This window comes from Schistocerca piceifrons, chromosome 1 (assembly GCF_021461385.2).
Source record: "Schistocerca piceifrons isolate TAMUIC-IGC-003096 chromosome 1, iqSchPice1.1, whole genome shotgun sequence".
NCBI lineage: Eukaryota > Metazoa > Arthropoda > Insecta > Orthoptera > Acrididae > Schistocerca > Schistocerca piceifrons.
The window spans coordinates 698190673-698211907 of NC_060138.1; the positions used below are offsets into that span (position 1 = coordinate 698190673).

Below are 21235 nucleotides of genomic sequence, written 5' to 3' on the forward strand. Positions count from 1 at the left end.
CTTGCAAATAATCATTGCATTCTGTGCTCTCAATTTTAGGCATTTGAAATTTACAGTATTTCACTTAATACAGCACCCTCTATTTTTCCACTTTATATCCTTACATTAACAAGAAGTTATGTATCTGCAGCTCTGTACAAGTGTACTTCAGTGCTGCATTGCTTACATAAAAATTTTGTCTAGTAAATCTTTAATGAAACAGCTAAAATGAGCCCAGTTGCATTCCTGACAGTTTCCAAGGGCAACAAAATTTGATTTTCAGTATTTCATGCAATTACTAACCACATTTAAAATGCTGTCAATATATACATTAAGAAATATAACACCAAGTTTATGGTTTAAAATAGTAAGTACTTAAGTTAGAAACTGATTTCTCCTCATTACAAAGACTGTACAAGAGAAGACATGGGATAAGGTTTTAACAATGAAGCAAAATCTCTCATGCAATGTACCAGTTAGAGAATTATTTTTTTAAATGAAACAAGAGTAGAAATTATGCCACAAGTATGTATATAACAGAGAGAGAGAGAGAGAGAGAGAGAGAGAGAGAGAGAGAGAGAGAGAGAGAGAGGTAGTGTGTGTGTGTGTGATTTTCAATGTAGGTCTTACTGGTCAAAAGCTTTACTTGTAACAGTCTTTTTGTTGTGCCTATCTGTGACTGTCTCTATATATGGAAATAAAGCAAATAGCATGATAAAACCTAACCAAGAAAGATATATCCCACCAATTAAACATGATTCTTGAGGAATTCACGCTAGTACCTGTCGTATAATGCTTGTTTAACTTACACAATCTTTCATTGAAAACAAAATAGGTCCTTTGATTAGCCTTTATTAAAAGAAATTCACACAATCCATGAAATATCCAACATTTGTACACAACATCACACTCTGGAAAAGTGAAAGAGGCTGCATTTGAAGTATCCTCTTCAGCCTTAGTGTTGTTTTCTTCTAAACGAACAACCTGAAAGAGAAAAAAGTGTATTCAGCAACATAAGAATCACAATTAAAAACAAAATGTGCAGTCAGAACTATACATACCTTCTGTTAATCTCGCCCTCCCTCCTGTGGGTTGACACAGTATTGTCGAACAGCCAGCACAGACTACAACACTCTGCGCATGACTAAATACTGTCGTGATCTTGAAACATCCTGTGGAAAATTATTTAAAGTTAAACTGAGGTCATTTCTTATGTACAGTTTACATGATCAAAATGAGAACGCAAAATATATATTACAACAACTGAATCATCAAATTAGACGTCAAGCATTTACAGAGTGTATATGCCAGAAAAAACGGGGATTTCCCAGGTAAAAATACACTATACCCCAGTGAAAGCACATTAATTCCATGTTAAATGACAACATACTTTCCCACAGAGCTGTAAAAGTTACCAGCCAATGGCGGCAGATATTCAGGGCATACCAGGTATGAAAGTATGAAATGCAGATTTGAAACAACAGACGTCATATCAATGCAATGGGCCACAAAGATTTTGTTGCGTCCAACAAGTGTCAGATGCGTACAAATGATAAATTGGAAAAGTGTGTGCATAGTGTTGTGTTCAATATGTATAAACTTATACCAAACAAAGAGCATTTGCAGGCAGCGTTAATTTTTTTTCCATTACAAGAAAAACTGCTGCCGAATCATACCAATTACTTTGGAGCTTATGGTGAACAAGCTCCATCACTAGATGTGTGAACAATGGTTTTGGCATTTCAAAAATGGTGACCCCAATGTAGCACTCAAGAAGAGGATGAAGATGTGGAATTGGAATCTTTGTTGAACAAAGATTAATCGCAGTCACAAAATCAACTCACCGAGCAATTGGGCATTAGTCAGCAAACTGTTTGCAATTGGCCAAGAGAGATGGGAAAGATTCAGAAGACCGGTAGATGTGTAACCACGAGTGGTTTTTTGAACGACAGGCAAATGGGAAAGTGCAAAAGCACAAGCAAAATTTTGCTCGCTCAGTACAAAAGGAAGTCACTTTTGCATCGTGAAGTTGCAGGGGATAAAATGTGGATTTATTTTGAGTCTCCCAAATGCACACCATCTACACCAAACACAAGATCAAACCACTCTGGCAGAAAGAGAATGCTCTGCGTTTGGTGGGACCAGAGAGGTGTCATATTATGAGCTGTTAAACCTGGGGAAACGATTAATACTAAACATTCTCTCTCTCTCTCTCTCTCTCTCTATTCGTTTAGTCGGTTCCGACTTCGTGACCCCATGAACCAAATCACGCCACTTTTTCCTGTCTTGCACTTTCTCCCGTAGACCTTCCAGGTTGGAACACATTGCTTCTGTGATGCCATCGATCCATCTCATCCTCTGATGTCCTCTTCTTCTAGTTCCTTCAATCTTCCCTAGCATTAATGTTTTTTCCAGCGAAGCATGCCTTCGCATTGTGTGTCCAAAGTAGGTCAGCTTTTGTTTTAACATTAGACCTTCCAGGGAGAAATCTGGTTTAATTTGCTCCAATATTGATCTGTTGGTTCTCTTTGCAGTCCATGGAACTCTAAGAAGTTTCCTCCAACACCACAATTCGAAGGAGTCAATTCTTCGCCGTTCAGCCTTTCTAATGGTCCAGGTCTCACATCCATACATCACAACTGGAAAGACCATAGCCCTCACAATACGGATCTTTGTTGCTAGTGTTATATCTCTGGACCTTATAACCTCGTCAAGGTTTGACATCGCCTGTCTACCGAGCAACAGACGTCTCCGGATTTCATGGCTGCAGTCGCCGTCAGCAGAGATCTGGGAACCGAGATAACTGAATGGTCACTACCTCCGTGGTTTCTCCTGTTATATCCCACGAATTGGTAGGTGTAGTTGCCATAATTTTCGTTTTCTTCACATTCAGCATAACACCGGCTTCTTCACTTTCGTCTTTCACCTTCAGTAAGAGTGTTCTCAATTCTTCACTTTCTGCCAACAGGATCGTATCATCCGCGTACCTGAGGTTGTTTACATTTATTACAGCTATTTTAATTCCTGTTTCTCCTTCATCTAGCCTCGCCTTCCTCATGACATGTTCTGCATACAGATTGAATAAGTACGGTGACAGTATGCAGCCTTGCCGGACCCCTTTCTGAATCTTTATCCATTTCATTGTTCCATACATAGTTCTCACCGTGGCTTCTTGGTCAAGGTATAAACTCCGTATCAGTACGTTCCATAATTTGTTGTGATCGACGCAGTCAAAGGCTTTGGCGTAGTCAATAAAGCAGAGGTACACATCTTTCTGGAATTCTCTCACTTCTTCCATAATCCACCGAATGTTAGCAATTTGATGTCTAGTTCCTCTTCCTTTCCTAAATCCAGCTTGTTCTTCTGGTAGCTCTCGATCTAGATATTGGCGAAGTCTATTTTGTAAGATTTTCAACATAACTTTGCTAGCATGTGAAATAATTGCGATTGTTCGGTAATCTGAGCATTCTTTAGAACTTTTCTTCTTTGGAATGGGGATGAATACTGATCTTTTCCATTCTTCTGGCCACTGCTGCGTGATCCATATTTTTTGACATATTGAGTGCAGCACTGTCACTGCATCCTTTCCAGTGACTTTAAACAATTCTGCTGGTATTTCATCATGTCCACTAGTTTTGTTATCAGCCATATTTTCAAGGACCCACTGGAGTTCGCTCTCCAAAATATCTGGCTCTAGTTCTAAATTAACATTAACATCAGCAGTAGGAGCCCTATCATGATGCAGTTTTCTTGTATAGGTCTTCTACATATTCTGCCCATCTTTCCTTAACATCCTCTGCTTCACTCAGATCTTTCCCGTTTCTATCTTTTATCATTCCAATTTTTGCCTGGAATTTTCCTTTAATTTCTCTAATTTTCTTATAAAGATCTCTTGTCTTCCCCATTACGTGACTATCTTCAACTTCCTTGCACTGTTCATTAAAGAATATATTTTTATCTCTTCTAGCTAATTTCTGAAATCTTTATTCAATTCAAACATAGCTGATCTATCTCCCTTGATTTTTGCTTTCCTTCGTTCTTCTGCAACTTGCAGTGCCTCAACTGATAGCCATCTAGCCTTCTTACTGTTCCTTTCCTTGGGAATGTGTTTCTCTGCGGCCTCCTTGACAGTATTAGCTACTTCTGTCCACATCTCTTGCGAGCTTTTGTCCTCCAGCTGTAATACATTAAATCTGTTTTGCACCTCTACAGCATAGTCGGAGGGTATAGAGTTAAGGTCGTATCTGCAAGTTGGGATACTTTTTGCTACATTCTGAAGTTTCAGCCGCAATTTTGCAATCAGGAGCTCATGATCTGATCCGCAGTCAGCCCCAGGTCTTGTTGTAGCTGACTGAACCGCGCTCTTCCACCTGATTACAAAGTGTGTAATCAATTTGGTTCCGGTGTTGGCCATCTGGCGAAGTTCAGGTACATAGGCGTCGTTTTGGTAGTTGAAATAGTGTATTAGTAATTATCAATGAATTTTCTTGGCAGAATTCTAGGAGTCTCTGTCCAGCTTCATTTGTTGTACCAAGACCATGTTTCCCTGTTATACCTTCTACAGCTTCATTCATTCCATACTAAACATTACCACCAACAATTGACCGATTAGAACCATTCGTTGCTTGGTTGGGTGGGGGGGGGGGGGGGGGGGGAAAGAGGTCACAATATCGAAAGAGAGAAAACTGCCTTATTTCTTCATGACAATGCCCCTTCACATACAGCAGAACCAGTTTGCCACATGTTGTATGCACTCTGCTGGCAAGTTCTGTCCTACAAAGCTTACTCACTAGGCTTGGCTCATTCTGACTGCCACTTGTCTGAATTGACAGGTCACACACTTGATGGGCAGTGTGAAGTCTGTACGAAGATTTGTAAAAATGGCTCTACGAATGGTTCCAGCAAAACGGGGAAATTTTTACTAGCGTGATATTCACAGATTGCCCAAAATATGGGACAAATGTGTAACAAATGATGGAGCATACTTTGAATAAAGCACTATATCATTCTTCTGAATTCAACATGTTATTGAGGAAAAAAATAACATTTCCTACTTGTATACCCGATAAGACACATGATGTAGTGGGCCAATAGTGATAACAATTAAATAGCGTGAACTCACAAATAGAAAAAGTTAATGGTTTGAATTAAACACATAGAGTAGCTAGCTTCCATATATAATATTGGTCGCCATCCCCCCCCCCCCCCCATGTGGTTAGGCAGGATCCTACATGCACAGCTTAAATTGCAGCAGTTTAATATTTCAACAAGCACAATTATAAATTTCACTGCTGTACAATGAACATTTCGTTGGCTACCTGGCTGAACACATTTAGTATAACACTTCAAATTTTCCGCAGAAAAGGGACTATGAAATTTCTCAAAAACTCGCTGCACTTCTTTGAAGGTCAATTTTACGTATCATTGTTATTGCACAATTTGTAATCTATGAAAGAACTAGAATAAATGTGAAACCCCAACCTTGAAACAGCCTTTTTAGTGGGTGTTACCCTTTAAGGTGTATTAAACACATGTGCCAGTAAAATTTTATGTAATAGCATAAACAGCTGACCTTTTGGCCCTGAAATTCTTCTACGGGGCAGTGTTGAGTTTTGAAAGAGTAATGCTCTGAGATTTAAGAAATTCTTCACACATTCTCACGCGTGACATAATTCACCTTGCACAAGAGGAAATTTACTTTGAAAAGAACGCTTCTCAACCCACCATTTGCAATATTTTCCTGCAACCTATTAGAAAAGTAAACCATTGTCACCATCATTGAAATGAGACCCACAAGAAAGATACATCATAAGCAGTATGTTGTTACAAAGTATTGCAAGGTCTTTGACACACTGTCAGACAGATTGTGTGTGCACTGCATTTTTTTGTTCTCTTATTTATGTTTTTATTGCTGCAGTATTATTGTGCAGTAGTGCACTAAAGTAAAATATTTTTGCTAGAGTATCACTTGTTACCAGTCAAAATTACAAACATTTAACTCAAAACTAAATAATTAAACTTTCCAGAATTTTTTCATTTGCAACACCAGCAGAAAAAAACATCTATAATAGTATAGCTTTCTAAAAATCCAGCACCACCAAAACTAACAAAGTACAAATGTAAGATGTCAGATTTAAAAATGTACTTCAAAAACAAATTCTGGAGGCACTCAATGATCCCATTGTTTTATCTTCTGGTAAAACAGCAAAGTGATATTTTATATGACTCAATGATATTAAGGGATAATTTTCTTTTATCTTAATTCTCATTCTGGAAAATCTATGTAACTGACATAAGAAGCACAATTATTACAGAACTCCATAATGATTGCACTAAGTCTTACAAACTGATTAAATGACCAGTATGAAGTGCAAGACTCATGGCAGGTTGTACAACTAAGTTAGAGCTTTTGATAATGTCGAGGGGTAGTATTTCCACTTAGTCACAATAATTTTGCCACTAAGCCGACTATCGAAGTTAGCTTTTTCTACTGCATTAACAACTTAAGTTTTATTGAAAAGCTTTATTTTTTCAGTGTAACTTGAAAATAATTCAAGGACAACAACCACACGTGTAACTTGTGTATGATGCATCAAACCATTGCACAATGGTACAATATTCACAATGTTGCGCAACATTTATGCAAGCATGAACACACAACATACACTATAAAATTATCAGCAGTTTAGTGCCCCAAGACAAAGCAGTGTTAAGCTTATCTGTTAAGAATTTTGGAACTTTAAAATCTTCATCCAACACAACGCTTAATATGTTTAAACAAGAAGAAACAATCCAATGCTGCAATACATGACTTCTTATATTTCAACTGAGTTTTAAATGTCATTGCCAAAAGTTTGTGTTAACATTACTTTCCAAATGCTACCTCTAACATATTGCTTTTTCTTCACTTCTCTCATGCCAACAGTTGACTTGCAACACTACTTAAATTAGTTATGTAAAGACTCAAGTTAATCATTTCTTTACAGATATGTAAACATCAGTTAACCCTCATTCCACATCAGCTGTTGACTACACAGCAAATACAGACACTGTCAATTATATCCAGTATTACAATTTGGTCAAAATAATGGGTTCTTGTTATGTATTGGACCCCCTGATACCTTAATTGTGGAAACAGACTTATCTGCAGTGCAGGCAGAGTTACAGGTGACAATTTGGTTGTCAGCTGAAAACAAAAAATCTGGTTGTGGTACCAAGTTGGCCAGTAACAGACATGTTTTGATCCTGGAAGATCAGCTTAATCAGTGACACTATATGGCTGCAGCACTATTAGTTGTGCATTTCAATCATGGATACATTCACACACTGCCAGTCATTGTTTCCTTTGGCAAATAGTGATAACCTTACCAACTTATATGTACACCTTCACAACTGACTACAAATTCCGCCACAAAATAAATAGGACACCGAGAAAAAACAAAAACAAATCACTAACGTGCCTAAGCATTAACTGAAACTGGCATTCCCAGCACATAACAAAAATTGTGTGGCCAGTATTGCCAGAACAAAAGGTAGTTGCCATGGTACCTATCTTAAATAGAGGTCACATTACTTTAGAATTACCCAACAGTGGTCAATCCACAATATATAAAACTTCTAATCTCTTTACAAACTACTTCATAAGAAAAAAAAATTGATTTTTTGGAAGGTTTTAGATTACCATATAGCTTTGAATACAGCTCAAAAATCTATGCAACATATGTGAATGGTAACTAACCAGTAAGAAATGATTACCTCAATCTAGCAGCAATTCAATTTTGTTCTACACTTGGGACTATTAGTCGACAAGGAAACAAGCTCTTAAATGTTTTAGAAGTAAATGACACACTACTAACATACAAAACCTTTAGCCACACGTAAAGTTACAATCATCTATTATCTTTATCACCAACATATCGCACTTATACTAACCTGGGCATTTTACATCCATGAAGTAAGAATTAGGATGTTGCACAAGTCTTTTCAATTTGTGTTTCCTCTTCTCCTCCGTTGGTGACGGATGCAGCAAATCCTTGGCAAGCTAAAACAGCAATAATAGCAGTGAAGGATTATAACTTCATTTATTGGGCCTTTAACACACAAGCATTTGCAACGTAACATATTATTAGGAGTACTAAGTTTTAAAAAACGTACAAATTTCTGTCACCTAAGAAAACTTATCTATCGCTATCAAAAGCTCTGAACACTATCTACAACGCTCGCCCGAGATGAACTTTCACAATGATGCGCAATATCGCTATCAGCTGCACTTTAAAGGTCTGTAGCCAGCGCTTTATGCAAATCAAGAATTAAATTTTTTTTCCGAAATAAATTTTGATATTCCTTTTTTCATACCGTCGTCACACGAGGATAACAGGGTCAACTGTCAAGACATAACACATACCGCCGAAACAAATTAAGACAGCGCAATCCAAATTTCATAGAGTAATCGCAAGAACTTCTTTCATTCAATTCTTGTATCATGAAACGAATATAACACTTTCATAATATCCTTAACGTTTACACACATTCACAATGGAGTCTAGGAATCGCCATGTGGCTGCCACACGTGAGCACAAACACATACATTCCCGATGTGCTGAAAATTACTAATTTCCGCAGTTAATTCTGACATAATTATTCATTGTTAATCGCACGTACACATTAATACACATATCACCTTAAATATTCACCAACATAAACACATAAACATATACTCACAGGCATGTTGCCTGGCACGCAGATGACCGGAAAAAGGAGTAGACACAGTGCTTCTGTATATATCAAACAAGTGCCAACTATGAGCGCGTTCACAGATAATACAACTTGGTATCACACAAGTTGTGAACTGTGTCATGTAAATGACAATTCTTATTAATATACAAAAAAACAAATATTAAATTCTTAAGTAATTAATACTATAAATATATGTGAGGAATCTCTTCAATCAGAAATAGCCATGATATATTGCACGAGGTCATTAGCAAACTAGTTCAAATCATTTTTTTCTATGTATAATTATTTTATATTTTAATCTTTAATATTAATTAATAATAAGAAATGGTTTAGTTCACGGGTACAATGTGTATTATAATTTTTTTTAGAACTAAATGTGTGGTATGTTGGTACCATTGTGGATTGTCTTATACCAACGTATACAAATGAGAAGTAACCATTTTAACTTTCCGTCAATGTTTGTCGTTGTTTGTATTGGTGTTTTGAATTCATATTTTTAAATTCGGTGAGTGTTATAATTTGTGAAAAGTAATTGCCAGTAGATTACTTCGATAAAACAGATGTGGTTACAAAAAGTCGAGACATTTGTGAAACATGATATGAGAAACTTGGGTGTGAAGTATTTGGATTTCCAGAAACTAATTGCATTATGCAGCAATTTACTTTCATTGTGGTATTAATTTTTTGAAGGGCGCGGTATTTCGGCAGCATTTAATGTAGGGAAATCAGTTTTGACCGTGATAGCGAAACAGTGATTTTTCTGTGGTAAGTATCGTGTTAAATGTAAGATGGTGGCAGCATCGAGGATTTCGTCACTAGCTATTTATGGCTTTCTCCAGTTTTATTCGTAACTTATTTTGGTGAAGCATATTTTCATTTAATTGAATGATGTTTCATGTAAGATAATGAGATTTATAGCCAGTTACTATTATTCGACAGCGTTTCGCAATACGATACTGTCGTATTTTTATAGCAAGACTTAAATAATAAATCGGTTTTACTGTGCACTTTGCTTCTGGAATAATCTTGTCGTTGCACATTCACCCTAAGAATTGCCACAGGCTTTTCATTTGTGATCCGGTTTTGGTGCTAGGTGCAATTAAGAAGGGATTGGGCCTTTGAATGTGGCAGATATAATTTGCAGTGTACAGTCGCTTGAATAACAGTGAATTAACTTCAGAATATTTGCTTTGTTCCAGGTGACAAGCAACTCGATCATGTCACTCAAGAAGATGGTGTTGCAAAAGAGCACAACTATGTCTTTGAATGAACGGTGAGAGGAATATTTGCACTCTGTATTGTGCTACACACACACACACACACACACACACACACACACACACACACACACACTATTAGTTTTGTATACTAGACCCTTTCAGTACAATTCTAACAATGCTTCTCTTTATTTAATAAGGATGTAGTAATTATCTTTTAAACATTCATAATATTTGCTAAAGAGAAAAAATTGCCTAATGTTTATTACCTAGATCTGTCACACTGTATGGTGGTTAGGGTTGTGTAATGGCATCCCCCATGCATTTTTCGTAGTTGATATACAATATGTGTGGTTAATATGCACATTAATACTTGCCAGAAATTTGCCTATTCTGACTTTGCATTGCATTTTAAGTACGTGTAAATATTGACGGACAGATGCATACTGATAATAGGAACCACTGAAACAGTTGGAAAGCAGGGATCACATTTTTGGGTCAATGGAGGCATCCGATCCCACCTGTCGGCTTTGACCTGTGACGTAAGGGTGTTGTGTTGTGTGATGTCATGACGACGCGGAGTTTATGAGTGTGTTGTGTTTGCAGAGGTTGTCTTGTTGTGGTTGGTGGTGTCCTGTCGTGGTGTATTGGGTTCATTTGGGTGTCGGTGCTTGAAGTGTGCATTTATCGGTCGTGACTGTTATAGAAGTACGGAAATTAGTTTCAGTGAGTTAAGAATTAAGTTTCTGTTGTGTTTGTTACTGTGGTGTCGTTTGATGTTATTGGTATGCTGTTTGTTGTGGAGTAACTCGTTTAATTCAATTTGTGGCTTCTTTTGTTAGGTGGATATGACTTCTAAGTTAAAAGTGCACGTTTGCGGGCTGAAATAGGGGACAACATGTTGTCCGTCATTAAGTTTCTGCAATTTTTTGGGCTATGACGGAGATAGTGAAATACGGTGTATGCAGGCAGAATATAGGAGTTGGGGGTTAGTGTGTAGTGCCGGAACATTCTTATGGTAAGTAGTAGTTTTTTTAGCTCCGTTGTTCACGTGTTATGATGTTCGGTGGGGCTTTTATGTGTTGTTGGGACAGTGTTATTTACTGCATGTATGGGTGGTTGATGTTTTGGTATTGGCACTTGTGGTTGATGTATGTATATTAAGGGGAAGTACTCAGTTTCAATTTTTTTGGTATCGTCAGTTGTATTTGAGCTGCGTAGGTCATGGGAATTGAGCGATTGCAAATTGTCGTCGTAGCTATATGTGTTTTGGTGTCGACAGAAGTGTCCGATCCCACGCGTCGGCTTTGGCCCGTGACATAAGGGTGTTGTCGTGTGTGACGTCATGACGGCCCAGAGTTTGGTTTGTGAGTGTGGCATGTTTGTAGATGTCGTTGTGTTGTGGTTTGTTGTGCCCTCTGGTGGTATGTTCAGGGTTTTCGTTGGTGTGGTGTAATGGGCTCAGTTTGCTCTTGCTCATTATCCAGTATTGTTAGAGTGTGTTTGTAGTAGAATTCGTTCCAGTGAGTTAACAATTTTTTGGTTTTGTGTGAAGGTTAATTTAGTGTTGTTCGCTGTACGTCGTATGGTATTTCTATTAAATTTAATCGATTGTTGTTTTTTGTACAGGAATGGATATGACAGACAAAATTAACAGTGCGTATCTGAGGGCTATGATGGGAACACTCCTTTGGAACTGATTAAGTTTGTGCAGCTTTTCGGTTTAATTGCCGAGGTTGTCAAATGCTGTATTTGTGGCGAAGAAATGAAGTTGGCCAAAGTTCCGGTGTCTCGGATCAGGGACGGTTGTATGTGGCGATGTCGGAAAGACGGCATTTGGCGTTCCATACGGCGCGGTACCTGGTTCGAGAAGTCTAGGTTGGGCATGCGCGAGATTGTAGTAGTGACTTTTTACTTTTGTTTTAGATCCCCACACAGTTTTTGCGCGCATGAGACTGGTGTGAGTGAGAGGAGTGTGCTTGATTGGTTTTCTTTTTGCCGTGAAGTGTGTTCCGAATTCATTAAGTACAGGGGTGGGGGGGGGGGGGGCATTGGGTTCTTGTGGAGGTGAACGAGTCTGTTTGGGAAAAGGAAGTATGGGAGGGGTAAGTATGTGGTTGGTCTTTGGGTGTGGGTGGGGCTGTTGTTCCGGGGGGGGGGGGGGTGGGTGTTCTGAATGTGTTTTTAGGTTTGTGGAGGGTCGACAGAAGCGTCCGATCCCACGTGTCAAACTCTTTGCCTTTACAAATGTCTGCTTGTGTCTGTGTATGTGCGGATGGATATGAGTGTGTGTGCGAGTGTATACCTGTCCTTTTTTCCCCCTAAGGTAAGTCTTTCCGCTCCTGAGATTGGAATGACTCCTTACCCTCTCCCTTAAAACCCACATCCTTTCGCTTTTCCCTCTCCTTCCCTCTTTCCTGATGAGGCAACAGTTTGTTGCGAAAGCTTGAATTTTGTGTGTATGTTTGTGTATCTATCGACATGCCAGCGCTTTCGTTTGGTAAGTCACATCATCTTTGTTTTTAGGTATATTTTTCACATGTGGAATGATTCCCTCTATTAATTCATATCATTAATTTGTTTATATTTAGTTTGCCCCCACCCAAAAACACCCCATTTCGCGCACTTGTCCCGTTAGTGTCATTAGGCCTTTTGTGGAAAGTGTTTGTTTGTTTTTCGATGGATTTTCGTCCTCATAATGTGTACGTAACGACTTTATATGCGCCATATTGGAATCGTGGTTTATGGTCGTTTCCGCCATATTTGTGACGTCATGGGTCAAAGCAAACGGGCGGGATCGGACACTTCCGTATTTCTGTTGTGGAAGGGAGGTCTAAGGCCGAATTAGTGGGGTTAATTGAGAAGTACATAGAACCGCGGTCCACAGTAGTTTCAGATGCATTTTCTTCGTATAGGGGGTTGGGTGAGAGGGGATTCCATCATTTAGTAGTTAACCATAGCTTAGAGTTCAAAAATTACGACACTGGACTCGCATTCGGGAGGACGACGGTTCAATCCCGCGTCTGGCCATCCTGATTTAGGTTTTCCGTGATTTCCCTAAATCGCTTCAGGCAAATGCCGGGATGGTTCCTTAGAAAGGGCGCAGCCGATTTCCTTCCCCATCCTTCCCTAATCCGAGCTTGTGCTCCGTCTCTAATGACCTCGCTGTCGACGGGACGTTAAACAGTAATCTCCTCCTCCTCTCCTCAAAAAATTACGAGACGGGGGCTTGCACCTGTACAATAGAGGGGATGTGGGGGGGCTGTTAAGTCAGTTCTTGGGAGGGGGAAGAGGCGCTCATCCAACCTTCAGTCTCATTTAAATGAGTACTGTTGTCGGAAGTGTGTCCCTGAGGGCTATTGTGTTTTTCGGGTTTTCTTAAGGGCTGTCAGTAAAATGTATAGGCCGAAAGTGGTTGGTTAGGGTGGTTTGGGTAGGTGGGTGGGTGGCTGCGGCTCAGGGTGGGGTGGGTGGTTTATTTCGTGTTGGTGTTTGTAAGGGGGGGGGGGGGGATGTGTTGGTTTGTGTTTTAGTTGTGGAGGATTTATTTTGTTGAGTTGTAGTGTGTGATTGAGATTTTTTTATGTTGCATTTGGTGTTTGTGGGTTTTTTATTTTGGGGGAGGGGGGGAGGTTGGGTTGGTTGGGGGGATGGGTTTAGGTGTGGGTGGGTCGGGTCTTTCTTTTGGTTGAGTATTTTTAGTTGGTGTGTGTGTGTGTGTGTGTGTGTGTGTGTGTGTGTGTGTGTGTGTGTGTGTGTGTGTGTGTGTGTGGGCGCGCGCGCGCGATTGTGGTGGTCAACCTAGTTTGTGGCGCCGGAACTTTTTTGTGGTAAGTTTTTATTGTTTTGTTTTCAGTGTGTGTGTGTTGGGATCTAGGGAAGTGTTTTATTAAAATGTGTGGCTGTGAAGGTTGGTATTGGTATCCGGAGATTTTTAAGGCTCCTAGGTCAAGGGAAGTGTTCGATCCCAATTTATGGGAGAGCCATATAGGTCAAGGGAAGTGTTCGATCCCATAGTGTGGCAGTGTATGTCGGTATCGGAAGATGTTTTTGAGCTATATAGGCCAAGGGAAGTGTTTGATTTTAATTTATGGGATCGGGAGCTGCTGTAGAGCTATATAGGTCAAGGGAAGTGTCCGATTGCAGAGGATATTGTGCTTAGTGGAATTTGGGGTGTTTTGTGATGTCGGTTTTTTTCGTCATTTTGTGTGGTTTTGTATGGGGGTGGGTGTCTAAATTTGTTTATATTTAGTTTGTCCCCACCCAAAAACCTCCCATTTCCCGCACTTGTCCCTTTAGTGTGGAAAGTGTGTGTGTTTTTCAATGTATTTTCGTCCTCTTAATGTGTACATAATGACTTTATATGCGCCATATTGGAATTGTGGTTTATGGTCGTTTCCGCCATATTTGTGACGTCATGGGTCAGAGTAGACAGGCGGGATCGGACGCTTCTGTATTTCTGTGTTTTGGTAGCATGGGCTGTTGTTGACCTATATAGGTCAAGGGAAGTGTCCGATTCCAATTATTGTTGTTTTAGGTGTTGGTTTTGTGGTATCTATAGTTGCGGTGTGATCATAATTTTTAGAGTATTTGGTTTTTAATTTGTGATATTGGCAATTGTGGTTCAGCTATGTATGTGAAAGGAAGTGACAGATTCCTATCGATATTGTAAGTGTAGCGGAACTTGGGAATTTTGTGGTGTTTTTATGTCGTCGTCTTGTGTGGTTTGGCATCGTGGTGTGTGTCAGTATGTGTTTATTTTTTAGTTTGGCCCCACCCAAAAACATCCAGTTTCCCGTGCTGGTCCTGTTTGATTATATTTTTGGAGAGACATGTGTGTGTTGATTTTATATGTATTTTCGTGTTTGTTGTTGTTTATGTAATGACATCATAGGCGCCATATTGGAGTCATTGCGAATGGTCGTTTCCGCTATATTGGTGATGTCATGGGTCAAAGCAGACGGGTGGAATTGGAAGCTTCTGTATTCCCACATTTTGTTATAGTGATGTGTATTACATTTGTTGCAACTATTGCAAACAGATGAACATAGACTGGCAAAAATGAAGATTCTGATGCTACCTTTTGTCTTTGATCCATGATATCATTGGGATGGCAGACACCCCTATTTCAATTATATACAACATTCTGACCATGACTTCAGTTGTTACACTTAGAAACATACACAAATGATATAAAAGATATCTAATTTCAGAAATAACATGACAGCTGCGGGAATCAAGGGGAGTTGGGTGGGGAGAGACTACATATACAACAATCGTAATAATGAATACATACCAGAACAAATACTAACACAAAATTCAAGCATACAAAATCCTCAGCAGTCCCAAAAAAACATGTATTAGAAATTTTACATCACCTATACAGCTCAAACGAAGTCTGTGATATCATGAACCCATACATAGCTCCAAAACTTGGTACCATAAATTTTATTCAACTTATATGGCTCAGTCATGAGAAACATACTACTGTACCACAAAACCACACACAGTTCAACAAATCTAGTACCTAGAATGTCACTTCACCTAAATAGCTAAAGTGGAGTCCACAGTACTACAAAATCACAATTCGCCCATTTAACTGACATTGAAAACCTAAAAGCACGATACATACCAATCATAATCCAAATTATTTACCAACAACTAACATCACAACCCAAAAATTCATTAAAAAAATTGAATTAACATCTTTGCAGAGAGGTGGTGGACTATTCGGCGGCACAGTTCGGTGTGGGATGTTTGCGTTTAAACTGTGAGCGATTCACTCGACTTCTTGGGTGCAGTTTGTGGGAATAATGCTGGAAGAGATTTTCGTGGCCTGTTGGCAAGTTATTTTGATGTTGACAGCTGTGGGTAACAGATTTATTTTCAGTTTTGGAATTGTTAGTGTGGTATGTTGTTTATGACTGAAGACTTAATTTTTTTTTTTTTTTTTTTTTTTTTTTTTTTTTTTTTTTTTTTTTTTTTTTTTTTTTTTTGTGTAGTTATGGCTATGACAACAAAGCTCACGAGTAAGTCCATTCGTGCAACATTTAGGGATGACATGTTGACCAGGACTAAATGCGTACAGTTATACAGTTATTTTGTATAATTGTCAAGTATGTTTGTGGACAAGGTATGAGATTGATCAAAGTTGCTGCATATCAGACTAGCGACCAATATTCATCTGGCTTTTCTCAAATTAAAGACTATTTTCATTTTAAAAAACACGTAAATTTTATTAGTACAATGTCCATTGAACTGTTCACTCATGGGTGTGTGTACTCTTTTCCTGTGTAATCCTCAGCAAGTTAGATCTACTTCTTGAATTCGGGAATGAAGGCTTTTATTCTTTTTTGGGGGGGGGGCGGGGGTTGCAAAAATTTCTGACCATCCTCCACACGATTTTCCTTGTGAAACTCTGTCAACATTTTAGTCACTCAGTAAGAGCGCACCTTCGTTTACTTCAGTTTTTTTGTTAAAATGGTTTGGCTTGTTAATCTGCTGATTTCTTGAAACAAAAGTGCCAGGTCTTGAACTGCCAAGACAGTGGTCTTCACGATGTTTAGTCTTAGTTTTCTCCAAAAAAATGTAATTAATTGAAGACCTTCCTTGTCTTGCACACTGGTTCTACCACTTGAGAACTCAGCACGCCACTTCCTAACTTTATGCTGGTTCATCACATCGCCGTAAATGGCAGTCAGATGAAGCTGTATTTCAACCGGGTGGTCCTTTTAAGAAAGCGAATAACCATGCACATTTCATATCTGGTAGTGGATTGTTCATCTCTAACAGTGGACACAGTCAAACTGAATAAACTACAGAGCCAAAGACTGCAAGTTGAGGAAGGGAAGCCTACTCTACCACCTTCTGTTGCTAACTAGTGAAAAGTTTCATCCATACTGCTGCAAATGACAAACTGTCTTTAATTCTTGGACAATCCTCAAAAGTGGTGTTGCCAGTGGGACAACACAGAAAGTTCTGGCTAGAAGGGTTCCTGGTCTGAGAAGTCTGGTTGGCTACCCGAGAGATTGTGTTTATGACATTTTTACTATTGCTACTGTTTTGTATTGGCTGACTTTGGTTGATATGTACACTTTATGGTTTTATTTTTTATTGTAGTCTCTACAGTGTGTGTGTGTGTTCATAATTTGAGTGTTTATGGTATATTAGAAGTTGGTGTTAATGCAATGCTGCACTATCATGAGGTCATGCAACACAGCACAGTTACATAATGTGTCAAAGCAGATGCATTGTACCACAAACTTCGGTTGACCCATGTGGGTTTCTGGATATGCTATAGATCAATCTGATACCACAACCAAGACTTCAAGAGAAAGGGGTGGGGCACACCGTCACATTCAAATACAAGCCTTGCTTTGTGTGTCACATTTGTTTTTGTTGCTGATTAAATTTTTGGGCGTGTTTTGTCTTGGCTTACACTGGGGCAAGTCAAACGTACTGACTTGCGGTATACAACAGATTCTATCAGTGAGTTTTGTGTCAAGTTTGATGTGACCTGTAGGAGGGTTGTATAGGGTTGCCAGTGATACCTAAATAGATGACTTATGTTGAAATAAATATTGATTAATTCACATGAAAAATGAAATTTTGATTACAGTGACAACATAGCTTGAGACTTGAAGTGATAGGTTTAGTTTCCATGAAAAAAATTGTGTGTTTTTGCTGATCTTTTTTCCTACATTGTTGACTGCCTTTGATTTACCCTGCAAACCAGTAGGTATTAGTTCATGTACTGTCATGTTATTGTTACATCGTTCCTACTAAGAATTGCCTGCTGCTCTGCCACCTCCACTGCCAATCATTGCCAGTGCCAACTGTTGAACATTCACTTTGAAGTATGCTCATGATGACCCTTTGTGAAGCTTCTCAGCATCTTGTGATAGCATGATGCTAGTTAGGGACATTCTAGTCACTTTTCAAGGGACATGAATTTGGAGGTACACTCTACCTTCAGTGGATGACTCGTGTAGTAAGAAACTTACCGGATAAACTTAGCCTCTTTTATCCTCTTTTAGTTAATACTAATTGCATAATAGTAGTGATAAATTAAGTATCATCGACCGTTTGGCACTGAACGGACATTGGCACGATTATATTATAGTAACAGAACCACAATAAAATTGATTATGTAATGATATGTAAAGTACAATACAGTTGTTGCTGTAAGTGTTGTAAAACAGTATCATTAGAAGAGAGAATTAAACAAATCAGTCTGAAGATTAAAGGAAAGTTCTTATAGAATATAAATATTTTTGGATTACAGGAGACCAGTCTGTGAAAAGTAAGAAGCAGAAACATCGTGTTGTTGATAGGCACACATAACAGAAAGAAAACATGCTAACTTTCTGAGTTATTCTTTGATGAGATACACACACACACACACGCACACACACACACACACACACACACACACATTCCCGTACTGTGTGTGTGTGTGTGTGTGTGCACGCGCGCACGCACGCACGCATGTTGACAACTCAATGCTTCTGCTTTTTGGTGAGTGTTCTCCTCTAATCCAAAGGCAGTTACAAATCAATGTAAAGGATACCCTTAGGTTTCACTAGCTTTAAATTGCTTCGCGGTAAGGGACTGAAGAGTAAGTACACTAAGTACAGTTTCCATACATGGGGAAACTGTAGCTTACTAGATAACTTGACCTGATTAGACTGTCCTCATTCAGAATGTTATGGTCACACGCACACCATCATTTCAAGTAATGGTTGAACAATTACAGTAGTTGCCTTATGCAGTGCATGACATACCATGCATGTCAGTGCTCATTGTTGATGAGGTCATTTAATTCTTGCAATGTTGTCTAAAGCACTCTCTCTGCCATTTTTGTGTGCTACAGTGTTTTCAAGATTTCACAGCAATTGCAGGTCTATTGGATTTATGTGGTCTGCAAGTGTTGGAACAGGATCCCCTCCCCCCTCATGCATGATAACGTGGTTCCCTGCTGCTTTTCTTGGCTTATGAGATTTTTCAGTGATCATAACACTGTTTTAATTGCTTATTCTATTTACTTTCTGTTGAACCTTGCAGATGCTAAGTCACTGCAATAAAGTGCAGCATTGATGTCAATATTCATAGCTGCTTTGACCTGATGCAGTTCGTGTCAGCTGTGTCAAGATTTTGTTTGACAATGCTCTGCATCACATTCGATCTATCACAGTTTGTCTCAAATTGCACTGGGAATATTTCATCAAATGTGGCTTTGATTGTCTGTAATATGCTACTGTCTGCATCAGTCAGTGACCTGTTTTGATATATTTACTGCCATTCAATAGCAATAGATAAGTCGGGTTTGACTGTATCACAACTTTGTTTTGCAAGTTGAAAGCAAGGTAGGAATATGATGTTTACTTGCTGTGTATCTCAATGATCATTGTACTGTGATCTGCAAGCATTGATTCAGTCATTCTAGTCTTGTAGTTAAACTACTTAAATTTATGGTTGTGTTACTTTGCTATAATGGTCCATAGCTGCTTAGTAGGTTGATGAAGGCTCTTTGCCACTATTCTCGCCAAGACACATGTCGTAATTACTACATATAGCAATTATTTGCTTTCAGACACATTTGGTTAGGCTGTTCCACCATGTGTGCCCACTGGCTGGTAGTGACATGCGTGTGTGCACAGCCAAGCAGTGACATGCAAATGGCTCGCATGCGGACAGTCGGGGAGCCGCTGCAAACGAGTTGCATGTGAATAGTTAACACCATGCATATCCCAAAACCGGGTAGTGAGAAGACCATGAGCAAGCAGATACAGAATACTGAAAAATACTGATACTTTATTGGGTTTTTGAAGCAGGACTTCTTTTTGTCATTACAAGATTCAAAATATTCATAGTTAGGCTCCTTGCTGCTGCAGTACACAGAACGATCTTCGGTGCTGGGTCATGGAGCTGGGACCTTTCTGCAGTTTTTATCCTTATCATTACAGAAAACAAGTTTCAACAACAATATTTTGAGCTAAACATTTATGTAATGTTATCTGCTTCCTGTGAAGTTTCAGAAACTCTTTTGCATGAATATCATGATACTGTCTTAACAAATTGGTTATGTTGTAAGATCTGTCATTGAGCAGACTGCAGTTTTGCAAATGAGTCAGTTCTAATTGCATTTCTGAAGGCACAGTATGTGGTGCAGTGGAAAATGATGTGCTAAATGAAATGTTTTTTTCTTTTCCTTTTTTTTCTTTTAAGGCTGCGCAGGTCCTTAAACCTTCTGTCAAATGACTTGACAGAGTTGCACAGTATTTTGTTGATAAGCTGTGAAACATGAAAGTAATCGTAGCGATGAAAAGCTTTTCCTGTAGCAAATCGCCTTTCAAATGGACTGAGTTTGGCATACGAATACTTTGGTTTTCTCACACATGTTAAGAGTAAACAAGATACTTTCCTTGAAGTGACAGACTTGAGTGTACTGTAATATCAATGAGAAAAGCCAGTTCCCTGTTCATTTGTTGTCACTAAGTGCTGTCTGCATTCCTAGTGCACAGAATTACTGCATTTATCGGACTTTGTCTGTTAAGTGAACAAAAGAGTACTTTGAGTACTGTATATTCAGTTTCAGTTGCTAAGGTAGTGAGCAAAGACCTGTATCCAAAGTAAGTAAATAAAGAGGATTTGCTGTTGTAATGTAATGTGCAAGAAAGTTAAAGACTCAGATGTCACTGGATACTTGGTGTTTCGATTTCGCAATTGCAGTGGCGGCTTTGTAGTGTGGTAAGCTACAGTCTGTAGGTTGCAGGGAAATATATATTTCCAAATTCTTTAAAAAATGTTGTTGCCTTCTCACATTACCCACTGGGAGGCTAGAGTTAACACCTTGCTGTAATGACACAGGAAAATATTATGCCAACAGCTAAAATGTGAATTATTCTTTGGTAATGGCTTTTCAGTTCACCTAATTGGTAAATAGACCTCGTGCTGCACTTCTTTCTGAAAACAAAGCTGTAGTTGATCCCACTTCAATGCAATGGGATTCTGATTCACTATAGTTAGAGAAGAGATACTGAATTTAATTAATGAAAGGAGGAAATACAAAAATGCAGTAAGTGAAGCAGGCAAAAAGGAATACAAACAAAAATGCAGTAAGTGAAGCAGGCAAAAAGGAATACAAACGTCTCAAAAATGAGATCAACAGGAAGTGCAAAATGGCTAGGCAGGCATGGTTAGAGGACAAATGTAAGGATGTAGAGGCTTCTCTCACTAGGGGTAAGATGGATACTGCCTACAGGAAAATTAAAGAGACCTTTGGAGAAAAGAGAGCCTCTTGT

General features: G+C 38.9%; 2 protein-coding genes across 5 annotated transcripts in view; one reads left to right on the plus strand and one right to left on the minus strand.

Annotated features, from left to right (window-relative positions):
• Positions 1-815: 815 nt before the first annotated feature.
• LOC124793879 (40S ribosomal protein S27) lies at positions 816-8759 on the minus strand. Its single transcript, XM_047258054.1, has 4 exons — positions 8701-8759; positions 7912-8020; positions 1041-1151; positions 816-963 (listed from the first exon to the last, which is right to left on the minus strand). The coding sequence occupies exons 1-4, from the start codon at positions 8704-8706 to the stop codon at positions 935-937; spliced, it is 255 nt and encodes an 84-aa protein (XP_047114010.1). The 5' UTR covers positions 8707-8759; the 3' UTR covers positions 816-934.
• A 361-nt stretch (positions 8760-9120) lies between these two features.
• Positions 9121-21235, plus strand: part of LOC124710255 (chromatin target of PRMT1 protein-like) — a 58118-nt gene continuing 46003 nt past the window's right edge. The window contains exons 1-2 of one of the 4 annotated variants that reach the window (XM_047240910.1): positions 9121-9220; positions 9915-9988. In XM_047240910.1, coding sequence (XP_047096866.1) covers positions 9933-9988 — 56 coding nt within the window. In that variant the 5' untranslated portion in view covers positions 9121-9220; positions 9915-9932. Of the gene's footprint in view, positions 9221-9280; positions 9481-9510; positions 9613-9914; positions 9989-10811; positions 10951-21235 lie in introns of those variants that run through there. The other 3 variants (XM_047240911.1, XM_047240909.1, XM_047240912.1) reach the window with 3 other exon arrangements.

Bases quoted from the DNA above. Each gene is read 5' to 3' on its own strand.
- LOC124793879 (XM_047258054.1), bottom strand. The intron at 1,152-7,911 runs GTTAGTATAAGT...AATTTTCCACAG, and splicing joins CATGGATGTAAAATGCCCAG to GATGTTTCAAGATCACGACA. The intron at 964-1,040 runs GTATGTATAGTT...TTTCTCTTTCAG, and splicing joins GAGGGCGAGATTAACAGAAG to GTTGTTCGTTTAGAAGAAAA.